Source organism: Caloenas nicobarica, chromosome 3 (assembly GCF_036013445.1).
Source record: "Caloenas nicobarica isolate bCalNic1 chromosome 3, bCalNic1.hap1, whole genome shotgun sequence".
Taxonomy (NCBI): Eukaryota; Metazoa; Chordata; class Aves; order Columbiformes; family Columbidae; genus Caloenas; species Caloenas nicobarica.
The window spans coordinates 93723761-93737454 of NC_088247.1; the positions used below are offsets into that span (position 1 = coordinate 93723761).

Consider the following 13694-nt stretch of genomic DNA (forward strand, 5'->3'; position numbering starts at 1 on the left):
TGTAACTGTAGCACCCTCTGCTGCTTTTTTAGTTCCAAAACATGTAATTGTACACTCAGCCAAGTAGGAAATAAAACGAATATGTATTGAACATCTTGTTTCTTGAAAAAGTTATATTATTAACTAATGCTACGTGCGGTTTACAAGAAAATGTTTTGCTATTACTTATAGTATATTCGCAACTTTATACTACTTGAGCACTCTAGAATATCCAGTTTCTGTGTTAACATGGGGTAGATACTAGATGAAAATCCTCAAACATGCTGTATTTCACTCCTTAAAATTCTCCTTTACAGACACGGTAGCTCGCTTACACCGGTGGCCATTAGTGAAGAGGCTTATATATTGGCCCTTGATCATTTCACTTAATTTAAATGTATATATCACTTGAAATGATTACTGCAGGGATATAATTATACAAGCATTTCGGTCATAGCTGCATTCTCCTACGAGGAAGGCAGGGGAAGGTGACACTCTGAAAAGCTCACTCTCGCAGAATTTTCCTTGCTTGTTGGACAGTCTATTGCAGAAAAGATTTTTCTTCAGCAAGGATGAACATGGCATGTGGCTCCTGGAGCCAGGTGATGCTGTCCCACAATGGCACCACTGAACCTTCTGCCTGGGACCCATCCGTTCTTTTAAAAAACTATCTCAAGACCAGAGATGGTCTCAGGATGCACCATCTTTTTAACAGATGGCATACTGTTGTCTAAAATGAACAGACTGATCCTTTTGTTCACTCCGGCCCTCTTTTCCCTGCCTTTTGTTTATCCATAGAATTAAAGCTGAATGAAGTGCATTTAGCATTGCATCCTGTCTGTGTGAATAATTCATTTAGAGTTTCCATATGGAAAGTGTTCTCTCACACAGGATGAACAGGAGAGAAAAAAAAAAAAAAAAAGACATTTTTCTAGGAATGGGAAAACCAATTGTAATTTGCAGTGTGAATTTTCATTCATAGTAGCAATCCTACAATGAAAATGCATCCTCAGAAATCTTTCTTAAAAAGAGAGAATACAAGTGTAGGTATCAAGTTTGAAAACGACATCGTGCAGAGGCAATTTCCAGAGTTAACTCTTGGGACTCTGCAATGCACTGTTTATAGCTACTGCAGTTGGGTCCACTTTTGTCCTGAAGTCTTACTGGTATAAGGCAGCACTTTTGGAAGCAGTCACAAGTATTCCTCAAAAAGCTGCTTATTGATATTTTATATAATGCTGCCAGCTAGTGGCACATCTTGTACTGAGTTGATATCTACTGGGAGTGTAGAAACACTGATATTAGGTAAAGTCTGCTCTACCACTCTTCTTTCGATGGTGATGTGGCCGTTAACAACCACAAGCAGAAAGATCAAAAAGTGAAACAAAAAGACCAGACAAATGCCCCCAAAAGAGCTTGTTTTAACACAAGGTACTTAGGAACACTTCTAGAAGAAACAAAAAAACTCTTCTCCAAAACCACATAAACCATGTTAACTGAAGCAAATTATTGTGTTTTAAAAGGATGTAATATGCAACATATTTCAGTTTTTACAAAATCCACTCTTTTTAATACACAGCTGTTTCATTATCTAATAATCCCTAGCAAAACATTAACTTTCTTGATAAATACTCAGTATGGCAGCCAAAAGAAATACACAGAACACTAAAATATTTAACCCTTTTCTGATAACTCAGCCCAAATCATTTAAGTGATGTTTAGTGCCCAGTAAATAAACTCTGACTATGCAGTGTGTTCTAAAAAGAACATTAAAGTCTATAACTATTCAATGTCTCCCTTCACAGAACATGCTAGTGTAGATGCAACTGATAAAATGTTCAATATTGGCTAGTTCTATTAGTATTAGGTATTAGAAGAAACAATCTCATACTGTTAAAGACCATTTCTGAAATGTTTGAGGTTTTTTCAGGGTAGACAATCATTTGATAATATGAAGTTCTTAAAGAACACCACAGGAATTGTACAAAATAGCCAACCTAACTGTAGTTAACTTTGGGGGCAGAAGAAGGCAGGATTACTGCCAACCACTTCCACTGTGGGTTAACACAAAGAGAGACAAGAAATACACAGAAAAAGGTCAAAGAGACAATTCAAATAGAGGGATAACAGGAGAGCACACAAATTCAGTCAGGTGTGACCCAAATAGTGCAGCTCAACAAACACATGGTTTGGGGAACTTTGCTATGATGGTATGACAGACGCAGTTACTCTGGCTTGGACACTGGTGACATTTACACAATACAGGTGGTGGCAAAAAAGTGTGATTATTACCCTCCAAGCCCATACTGCATGCTGCCAGAAGACTTTACAGTTACCCTAACAGACTGTAATCTAGAGTGCTTAGTAAAATGGGCATAAATCAGTAATATGTACATCAATACAGACAGACGCAGACATTTACAAATGGGGAAGCAGTGAATCTGGAAATGACTTATCAAACACTGCGTCTAATTGGACAGCATGAACCCTCAAAGCAATCCTAAATCCAAAAGGACAAATGTGAATCTTGGTATAAACAGAGAAACAGTAAGAAGAACTACAGATGTCTCATTACTTCTGCGTTTGCACTGGTGTTGTGCCTATTAAAGTGTAAGTCTTGTTCTACCATCTTCAATCAATAAGAAAGTATCTGAAATACTGAAAAAAAAGTTAACAGAAGAGCTGACAGCACATCTATCAATAGGAAGGCATATGAAAACTTCAGCAGAGTAAATTATTTGCGTTAACAAGGGAATTTGTGTGGATTGATCACAATCTAAGTACTCACACAACGAATAAAGACTAAGAAATCATGTTACCATGTTTAACGGAGTAAGGTACACTGTCTTGATCCACTATGGGAAGCACTTTTAGACTCAAAACAAATTCTTTGCTGTTCAAAATAAATACCGAAGTTGTTACCTAATGAACTAATATAACGACATTTTTTCTGGATCCAAACCCCAGTTTGGATTTTTTTTCTTTTTTTTTTTTCCCTATTCTGAGAATATACAACACCAAATCTCTCTAAATTCCTCCCATAATTTAAGGAAAGCATTTTCTGCAGATACTAAATGTCTTAAATCTAAATGTTTTTATCATCCAGCTCATGATACCTACATCTATAGCTGATGTCAACCATAATTACAAATGTGGATTTTCTTTCTCAGCCTTAATATTATTAATTGGGATATTCATATATCCCTTAGATATAACTTTCATTCTGAAATCACAGAACAAATTTCTCTTTGTCAACAGCTGAAGAACATATCCTGAAGTATTTTGTGGCAGGACCATACAACTATCTTCAACGTTCAGAACCGAACGAAAGCCAGCAAATTTTGAAAAGGAGAACACACAGTTTATGATTATTTTTTTCCTTTTGAAGGCAAAAGTCTATTAAATAAATTTACCTTTTTGTTAATTAAAAGCCAGTGTTTATTGAAACATAGCTTTAGAATACTAAGACTGGAATTTTGAGATGAAACATGTATATTCTGGAACAATTTCTATATAATTGTTTTGATAAGGAGGAAGAGATACGTGCATATTTCTTGAGTATCTGGCAAACTTAGAATAAAGTTGGGGGTGTCTCTAACAGTTTGCTTGCTTGAAAACAAACAAACCAACCTGAAAAATAAGGCAGAAAAATCAAACAAGAATTATATAATTAATATTTACAGATATGCATATAATAGTAATTACTCATTACATCAAAAGTATTTAAATATTTTTGCTCAGCTTCTTTTCCATGATCTACCACAATTTTATAATTCAAGTCCATTAATAGCATAGATAATTTTATTAATAAGCATACTGAAGCAGAGCCATACTGGGTCAGACATTGAAGGTCCACTCACAGCTCATCTTGTCTCTGATTAATGCAGCCAGTAACTGATGCTCAGCAAGAGTGAAAGATCAGGACAAACATATCATCCTACCAGCCCATTAATTCTCCTGACACCCAGCACTTCCTAAGCCATAAGCAATGTCTTTGTATTTAATAGCAATCGTGATTTTTTCTTGCACAATTTTTTCCTGCACAATTTTTTCCCTGCTGCTTTTTGAATTCATGTCATGTCCTAGGAGTTCAAAATATTCTGTGGGGAGGAATTTCACAACTTGACTGTTCTTTCTTTGTTTTTTCTATGGTATGAGTTCACCCTCTCCAAGCCAGAAGTATCATAGTTTGCTTCTGATGTTCTTGCACTGTTGTTCCTCAGAGAGGCACTGCTGGCCACTGGCCAACACAAAACAACGCGTGTCCTGGTTTCAGCTGGGACAGAGTTCTTCCTAGTAGCTGGTGTAGTGCTGTGTTTGGATTTAGAATAACGTTGATGACATAATGATGTTCTAGTCATTGCTAAGCAGTCAAGGACTTTTCATCTTCTCATAGTGGCCTGTCAGCAAGAAGGAGAAGAGTGGACAAGAAGGTGGGAGGGGACACAGCCGGGACAGCTGATCCCAACTGACTAAAGGGATATTCCATACCACATGATGTCATGCTCAGTATATAAACTTGGGGGAAGCTGGCTGGGGGATCGCTGCTCTGGGATGGGAATCAGTCAGCATGTGGTGAGCAATTGCATTGTGCATCATTTGTTTTGTATATTCTACTGTTATTACTATTATTTCTTCCTTTTCTATCCTATTAAACTGTCTTTATCTCAACTCACTCGTGGGTGAGAATGAGCGAGCAGCTGCGTGGTGCTTGGTTGCCAGCTGGGGTTAAACCACGACAATGGGCTAACCTAATTTTTTGTTCAACCCTGTTCAGCTGCTCTAATGTTTCCACCACAGTCACAGAACCAAAAATAATCTGCACTGGGATGACTTAAGGGTATACGCACACAAACAACTATGCTACATAAAAGAGTGTAACACATAAAACACTATGGTGGGTAGATCTGTACATCTGACCACAGTAATGGTGTTTCTCAGCTAAATGAAAAGGTTATTGAGAGGTCATACAGAAATATTTTATATTGATACAATTAGATTTCTATCAACATAGTACTGTATTTAAATGAACAATGACTTACAGACATTCCCTGTGTTGTCAAAACTTGTAAGAACATCTTTAACATTTAACGGTCCATCGTTAAATCTGGAAGAAAACATACATAGTGACCTTACCAACACGTAAAAAACAAAAAAAACCCTCAAAACATCTTCCCTCTTCAGAAAAGAGAGTCATTGCACATTTTAACTTTTCACAAATCCCTTCCACAGACAAGTAGCAAACAGGTACTACTGTAGCCACCAGTGGGAAAACAAGGTGACAATCACTAGTTTTCAGAGGTCCATCACTGAAATCTATGAACCAGGAACATGTTTCTTTGAAACTAATACTTCATCAAAATGAAAACATTTCCAAAGAGCAATCATTTTTGTTTAGTTGTAAAGGTCACATGTAGAAAGGAAGAATTTTGGTAAAGTGATTTCTTTGAAGAGGAAAAACAAAAGACTATTTTTGAACAGCAGCTGTACACACATTCCTATTTTCTCCCACAAAATCAAGAACACTTCATTTAATTAATGTGAACAATGAAACTGATTGCTATGTTCAGTGAACTGCATTTTCTTTGGTTTTATATTTGCATAACCCAAGTGAAATAAACATTCAAAACTGGGGATAATTAATTAGCTGACTTTCACATGCCAACTGCAAATTTCAGAAAACGGTGAGCAAAACAGCAGCAGAAAGAATATGCACCAAAGTTGAATAAAAATTTGCCTAAGAAGCTTTCTCTAAACGTTATAGATGTCAGGCTAGCTGGATTCACACACACACAAAAGTCAACTGATTTTTTTAAACTATTTTTAACTATTCCCAGCTAATCCAGGCCCCAAATGAACAAAACAATTAAAAAAAACCTTACACTTTACAACAATCAGATTACATAGCTGTTTCACAAATGCAGTTAAAAAAAATCTATAAAGAATTCAGCAAGGCAGTAAAACCAAAAATACAGTCTTTTAATATCGTTTCAAATGTAGCTCCTAGGGTTGTTTAGAAACATGCTAATTTGAAACACTGAAAAAATTCAAGAAATACAGCAAATGTAGCACATGCAAAATCAGTTCTCGTTCTCTCAACTTTGCTTTCCAGAAGGAAGAGTGTAGTAAGAAAGAAAAAACAAACAAACAAACCAAAAAAACCACCACCAACAAGAAAAAAAAAACCTATTCGCAAATATGCTATTTATAACTTCTGATAAGCATAAGCATTAAAAAAAATTTACATGTTAAATTTTGAGAAGTGCCAAACAGCAACTAGACTAATGCTTAAAAAAAAAACCAAACATGAAAATCAAATGGAAATCAAGTTCACAAACTGAAATGAACTCATAAACAGGGTCAATGAAAGATGTTACAAAAGATTCAACTGGACACTGCAGCTCTTTCCCCAGCTACATAAAAACAAACCAAAAATACATTCCCTAGCTGCAGTGGAAGCCTACAAGAATTCTGATGGATCATGTGGACTTAAAATGCACTTTTTTTTTTTTCCAGCAAGTTTGTTCTCCATCAGATTTGACAAATGATGCAAAAGAATTAATTCAAGGGAAGTGACAAGAAAGTGGGCAGGACCAGTAGTTCTGCCAACAACAGAGCTGCCCTTTAAACTGTCCCCTGCTGACTCCTTAGCATCCTACAAACTCCGCAACCGTGTCTGGCACTGTTAGGGTCTCTTAGACAGCTGGGAATGTCTCATCTTCTAAATGAATGTAAGATAGGAGGGGAGGGAGACACCAAGACAGTATAGAAATATTTTAATCTTTGTTGGCATGTAGATTAGTCCCAGGATAACATGTTTTGGTTTGGTTTTTTTATCCCTTCAATTTCTTTATGTAGATAGTCCATATATAAAGGAGATTTATCCTGCAAATCTCCAAGTGAAGCAAACAAAGGTGAGGATGAACAATTTAGCAATCTAGTATCTGTACTTCAACAGAACGCTATGAAGAAAGAAAAACAGAATTAGAGTGAGTGTCCTGCTCTAGGGAAGAATACAATTTATGTACTTCAGGGTCAAATGGTAGACAAGGTAAAAAAAAAAAAAGAGAGAGAGAGACATGATAGAACCATAGCACTGGCCTTAACATTATCACTAAACCAAATTTCAAGCTGTTTCCAAAATAATGGTTTATACCTGGAGATGAGAGGTAGACAGCTCCAAGTACACCAGTCTGAAGAATAAGCTAAGATTCTACAACAGATGCATGCCACACACTTACCGGTTTTGAGGCTGTCCTGAAATTTTGGTGATGTTTTATTTAACTCAGTGAATGTTCTTCATCTACACTACTGGTTTTGGTACACTTGGTTTTCATTATGGATCAGCTTATAAAAGGATCTGATTATAAAACATTCTTTCCATAATTAAAATAAAAACATGAAAATTTCAACCATATTCTTACATTTATTATTCAGCAGCCAAAGGCATGTGGTGTCCGTGTACAAACAGAACACACCCCAACACTTGCTCTCTTGGCCAGCAGAAGCACTTTGCGCCCTTTTCTGGCTGCCTGCAACATTCAAAGTCTCTTCCTCTAACTCTGTCTCAGCAATCTCCGTCTTGCTTTCACAAATATTGTTCATGGCAAGCACATAAGTGAGCCATAATTTAATGATGAGAAGCATCCAGCCTTTCTGTGAGCGACTTCCAGATGCCCACTCCATACTCGTCGTGAAACAGGACAAGGTTTAACAGCTGCTTCCTTTAGTCTGATCAGCTTGTGAAACCTTCACTGAACAAAGGCAGGGACCAAGCTCAGTGTCCTGGAATGAGAGGAGTAGCCAGTATCTCAACAGCAATCTGGACGACAAAGCCGCTCGCATTTACCCCAAAAATCGCATCTCGGGTCTTAACTATGTTACCATTATGGACTATTATAAGACTACTCCACATTAGTAACAGTGGATCTTCTAACGTCAATTAACATGATAGGAAAATACCTCTTGTTGCCGATAAAGGCTAAAGAAGAGGCACTTAAATTACACTGGTAACCACTTAAGAGTTAGGGAACCCAAACAGGGAAGAATTGAGCATAAATTCTATTGCAGACAAGTTTTAAGACTGAGGAATGCAACATTCCAACAGCTGATCTACTTGTGAGAGGCAGACCTCAGGGAGAAACACTTCCAAACATCAATAGCCACATTTCTCCATTTGGAGGACTGCATTTGTAGAGCCTGCAGACAAACTCTGCATCAGCTACTCCACAACCCTTTTCCCTCACAGATCTGACTTGCAGACTAAAAATTACATCCAACTGTAAATACAGGTATTCTCTAGCCCCAAATTCTGCCATAAATTTCATGCTACTCAATCCTGCACACAAAAACCACAGCTTCCAGTTTGGGATCCACTGCTCTGCATACACCCCCTAGCAGTTCTGCAACAGCTGCTGCTTCACAGTCCCATCAGCTGCTCCTCCAGGACCCAGTCCAGAGAAAACTGCCAATACACATCACATCTTCCTTCTGTGAATGCCTGTCACAATCACAGCTTTGCACAGGACAGCTTACAAACTGCCCATGAAGAGTTTGTATGTGTCGTGCACTTGAATTATGAAAATCAAGGGAAGGAATCATAGAAGCTTGCGGTTAAATCCCAAACACAAAATTCCCATTAATTTCCATGGGTATATCAAAATACAGAAGGACATTAGTATTTGGTACTTTAGAATATGCCATAAATGTTGTACAGCTCAAAACTGTGATTGCTGAGATCAACTAAGTACTTCAAACAAGCTAGGTAAGCATCATGGAGAAAGTGAATTTCAGGCTACGTGGTTAATCTGATCTACAGCGTTCTTAAAATAAATCTTCAATGTACAACATCCAAAAATTTCTATGGCTGAGGTAGTGAGTTGAGTTAAAAAAGACAAATCTAGGAATGATAAACTAATTTAACTCATGTTTCTCCTGATATGAAGCAAAGCAATATTCCTTACTCTGGACTATAAATAAATCAAATTTGGATGTACAAATAAAGTCAGAGAGAGATATCTTTAAAATATCTTAATGTTCCTTCCTCTCCAATTCACAGAATCACAGAATGGCTGGGGTTGGAAGAGACCTCTGCAGATCATCTAGTCAAACCCACCTGCTAAAGCAGGTTCACCAGAGCAGATCACACAGGAATGTGTCCAGGCAGGTCTCGAATGTCTCCAGAGAAGAGACTCCATAACCTCTCTGGGCAGCCTGTTCCAGGGCTCTGGCACCCTCAAGGTAAAGAAGTTTCTCCTCATATTCAGATGGAACCTCCTGTGCTTCAGTCTGTGCCCGTTGTCCCTTATCCTATGGTTGGGCACCACTGAAAGGAGTCTGGTCCCATCCTCTTGACACCCACCCTTGAGATATTTATAAACATTGATGAGATCCCCTCTCATCCTTCTCTTCTCCAGGCTGAACAGACCCAACTCCCTCAGTCTCTCTTCATAGGAAAGGTGCTCTAGGCCCCTCATCATCTTAATAGCCCGCTGCTGGACTCCCTCCAGTAATTCCTTGTCCTTCTTAAAATGGAGAGCCCAGAACTGGATGCAATACTCCAGATTAGGCCTCACCAGGGCAGAGCAGAGTTGGGAGGAAAACCTCCCCCAACCTGCTGGTCACACTCTTCTTAATGCACCCCAGGATACCACTGGCCTTCTTGGCCACAAGGGCACATTGTTGATTCATGGTCAGCCTGTTGTCGACCAGAACTCCTAAGTCCCTCTCTGCAATGCTGCCTTCCAGCAGGTCAACACCTCACCTGCGCTGGTGCCTGGGGTTATTCCTCCCCAGGTGCAGGACCCTACACTTGCCCTTGTTAAACTTCATCAGGTTCTTCTCTGCCGAGTCCTCCACCTGTCCAGGTCTCTGGATGGCAGCACAGCCTTCTGGTGTGTCAGCCATTCCTCCCAATTTGGTATCATCAGCAAACTTGCTGAGGGTGCACTCCAGTCTCTGGATCCAGATCTGAACCTACCACTGACACCTGGGGAACCCCACTAACTACAGGCCTCCAACTAGACTCTGCAGCACTGATCACAACCCTCTGAGCTCTGCCATCCAGCCAGTTTTTGATCCATCTCACTGTGCATTCATCCAGCTCACACTTCCTGAGCTTGCCTATGAGGAGGTTGTGAGGGATGGAGTCAAAAGCCTTGCTGAAGTCAAGGTAGACAATTTCCACTGCTCTTCCCTTGTCTACCCAGCCAGTCATACCATCATAGAAGGCTATCAGGTTGGTCAAACATGATTTCCTTTTGGTGAACCCATGCTGACTACTCCTGATAACCTCCTTTTCTGCCACATACTTGGAGATGATGTCCAAAATGAGATGTTCCATCACCTTTCCAGGGACGGAGGTGAGGCTGACTGGCCTGCAGTTACCTGGGTCGTCCTTCTTGCCCTTTTCGAAGGCTGGAGTGACACTGGCTTTCTTCCAGTCCTCAGGCACCTCTCATGTTCTCAAAGACCTTTCAAATATGATGAAAAGTGGCTTAGCAATAACAACTGCCAACTGTCTCAGCACTCATGGGTGCATCCCATTGGGGCCCATGGATTTGTGGATGTCCAGTTTGTGTAAATGATCTCTAACCTGATCCTCTTTAACCAAGGGAAAGTCTTCCTTTTCGCAGACTTTCTTTCCTATCTCTAGGGCCTGGGACACCTGAGGGCCAGTTTTAGCAGTAAAGATGGAAGCAAAGAAGACATTCAGTAACTCTGCCTTCTTTGTAGCATCACTCACCAGGGCACCCTCCTCATTCAGCAGCAGACCTACATTTTCCCTGACCTTCCTTTTGCTGCTGATGTATTTGAAGAAGGCCTTCTTCTTGTCCTTGACATCCCTGGCCAGATTTGCTTCCAAGTGGAGCTTGGCCTTCCTCACTGCATCCCTGCATACTCGAACAGCCTCCATGTATTCCTTCCAGGTGGTCTGTCCCTTTTTGCACATCACATAAACATCTTTCTTCCACCTGAGTTTTGACTGGAGTTCCTTACTCATCCATGCTGGCATCTTACTCCCTTTACTTGATTACTTCTTCATAGGGATGCATCGGTCTTGAGCTTGAAGGACGTGATGTTTGAATATTAGCCAGCTCTCTTGGACCCTGCTACCTTCTAAAGCCCTATCTCATGGGATTCTTCCAAGCAGGACCTTGAAGAGGCCAAAGTTCACCCTGCTGAAGACCATGGTTTTAGTCCTACTTATTGTCCTGCTTCCTCCACACAAGATCCTGAACTCTACCATCTCATGGTCACTGCAGCCCAGGCTGCCCCCAACCATGACACCTCCAACCAGTTCTTGGTCGGTTAGGACAAGGTCCAGCAGCACGCCTCTCCTTGTTGGCTCCTCCACCTTCTGTGTCAAAAAGTTGTCATCAATGATCCGTAAGAACCTCCTGGATCGTGCATGCTTAGCTGTTCAGGCAATACAGGCAATACAAGCGGCAGACTTTTACATGTACTTATAAACAGCTGTAGACAGTAGAATAAAAATAATCTTTCAGTACCTCCCTATTAAGGTATGCTCTTCACCAACAATAATGAAACAAAACTAAGTTCCTACTCATATTATTCTTCAACTGAATGAGAAAAAAATAATACAAATAACTAAATGCATATACTAAACTTCAAAAAACTATAAAAACTAAGACGGACTACATTTCAACAGAATACTCTAAAGAAAAAAGAAAACAAAAGAAAAAAATCAGCAACACATCACCGTACATTATTAACCTGGATACAAAAGAAAACTACAATATTCGTGTAAAAGAAAAGACAGAATAAGGTTAAAATAGTTACTGCTAAGGGTACTTTACAAAAAGGCTTGGTAAGCGTCAGCATCAGTTGTCAATGCAGCCCAGTAAGACCCTGCAAACTTTGTTATCTGATCAGATGCTTTTTCTGGGCCAGAGTACAGCAAAACAAGATAATTCTTTCACTCCAGTTCAAGATTGCAGCTTAACGTGGTAAGAAACCAAAACAATGGCTTCTTTGGCTACAAATTCTTTTTACAAATACACATATTGGGCAATACGATGGAACAGTCTTAGTTTGATCAGTGAATGAAAGAAATATGTTGCCAAAACTCTTTTTATCTCTTTGCTCAATTTCCTCCTCCTGCGGCCAAGCCTTCAGGCTGCTAAATCCACTGATTGTCTCTTAGCATGCAATAAATGCAAGAAATCACGTTTATAACATCCACATAAATTGTCCATAAAGACTAGTTAAATATTCCTTGAAACCTGCTTCTTTTTTTAATTATTATTATTATGTCTATCCCTAAAATAAAAATCGATTAAAACTTCAAAATGTTATTAACAGAAATATCCTACAGGAATAGCCAATTAAATTCACTCCTAAACCATCTTCTAACATGCTACTTGCCATAGACAAATAACATGCCTCTCATTTCTAAACCAAAGGTCTAGACTCATCTCATAGGTCCTTTCGTATTTTTATCTAAAGGTTCATTCATATTCTGAATAAAGGCATGACATCTTGCAAAGAACACTTAACACTCTTTACAAAGATTTAACCCGTCCTGTAAGCTGCTGACATTTTCTTTTAAGTTCTGCATTTCAGTATTTGAAGCATCAAATGACTGATCAATGGAAAATACTTTACCACAGAAATAACTTATTTCTTCTCTAATTGCTTAAAATGAGCCTACAATTTTAAAGTAAATCCATATCCTGAAATAGAAGATTTGAAGATATTGATTGCTCCTTTTTTAACTCTAATAAAAGAATAATTTTCCTGTCTAAAAGACAGACACCATCTTCAGTGAGACACTGCATCTTTATGATCTATAATAACTTCATTGCTAAAACTATTCATAACAAATTTAAATTTAAAAGCACTTTCCTGACTAAGAATAGAAGGATTTAGAAATGCAATATTAAACAAACATTTTTAAATGGCTCTACTATGTATCTTCTTATCACCAAGAAAACATGTATTTAGAACATGCATAATTTTTAACAGCAAAGTAAAATACTCCCAACGTTTAAAATAACCTGAACAAAATTAAAAAATAAATATTAAAGTTTTATGAATAAAAACATCCTTTTAATGGAGAAAAGATACAGAAAGCCAGATAATATCTGTAATGAAAGACACCTTTTTTCCACTTCAAGCTTACAAGAAATTTCACTAAAAATGAGGTTTATGTTTTTGACATGCAGACTAGATTACTTCAGTTTACTGTATCCAAATTTGAATGTGAAAACTGCAGCAAGACTCCACATCCTCCATGTTAGACTGCCATAAACATTCAGCCCGATTCCCAGGCTGACTTCCTGTCACATCAAGGATTTATTTTTTGACTAACATTAATTGCAAACAACACTAGAGAGCAATTTCATGTACGTAGTCACTCATACCATCACGGCAAGGACGTAGTGTGTAGGAGCATGAAATATGGTAAAAATCCAAATGAGATTAATCAAATGAGATTCTGAATTATAACACAAGAAATTTCATGTTGACACATCTTTCATTGCTAACAAAAATCACACTCAGACTCACCACAGAGACACTGTGAAGCAACTTAGTACCTACACAAACTTCAAGAGACCACCTTCCACCATGGATTGTGAATCTACATTTCATTAAGCACACTAGAGATCACTGTTTAACCAGAGGAGTTATGGAGATTTTTAATATGAGTCAATGATGTTGTCACTTCATGGATCTAGTCAAAATGACACACA

General features: G+C 38.5%; 1 protein-coding gene across 1 annotated transcript in view; it reads right to left on the reverse strand.

Moving 5' to 3' along the window:
- CAMKMT (calmodulin-lysine N-methyltransferase) overlaps nt 1-13694 on the reverse strand; it is a 221104-nt gene that overhangs the window by 198144 nt on the left and 9266 nt on the right. Inside the window, exon 3 of the mRNA XM_065631758.1 lies at nt 5022-5086. Coding sequence (XP_065487830.1) covers nt 5022-5086 — 65 coding nt within the window. The remainder of the gene's footprint in view (nt 1-5021; nt 5087-13694) is intronic.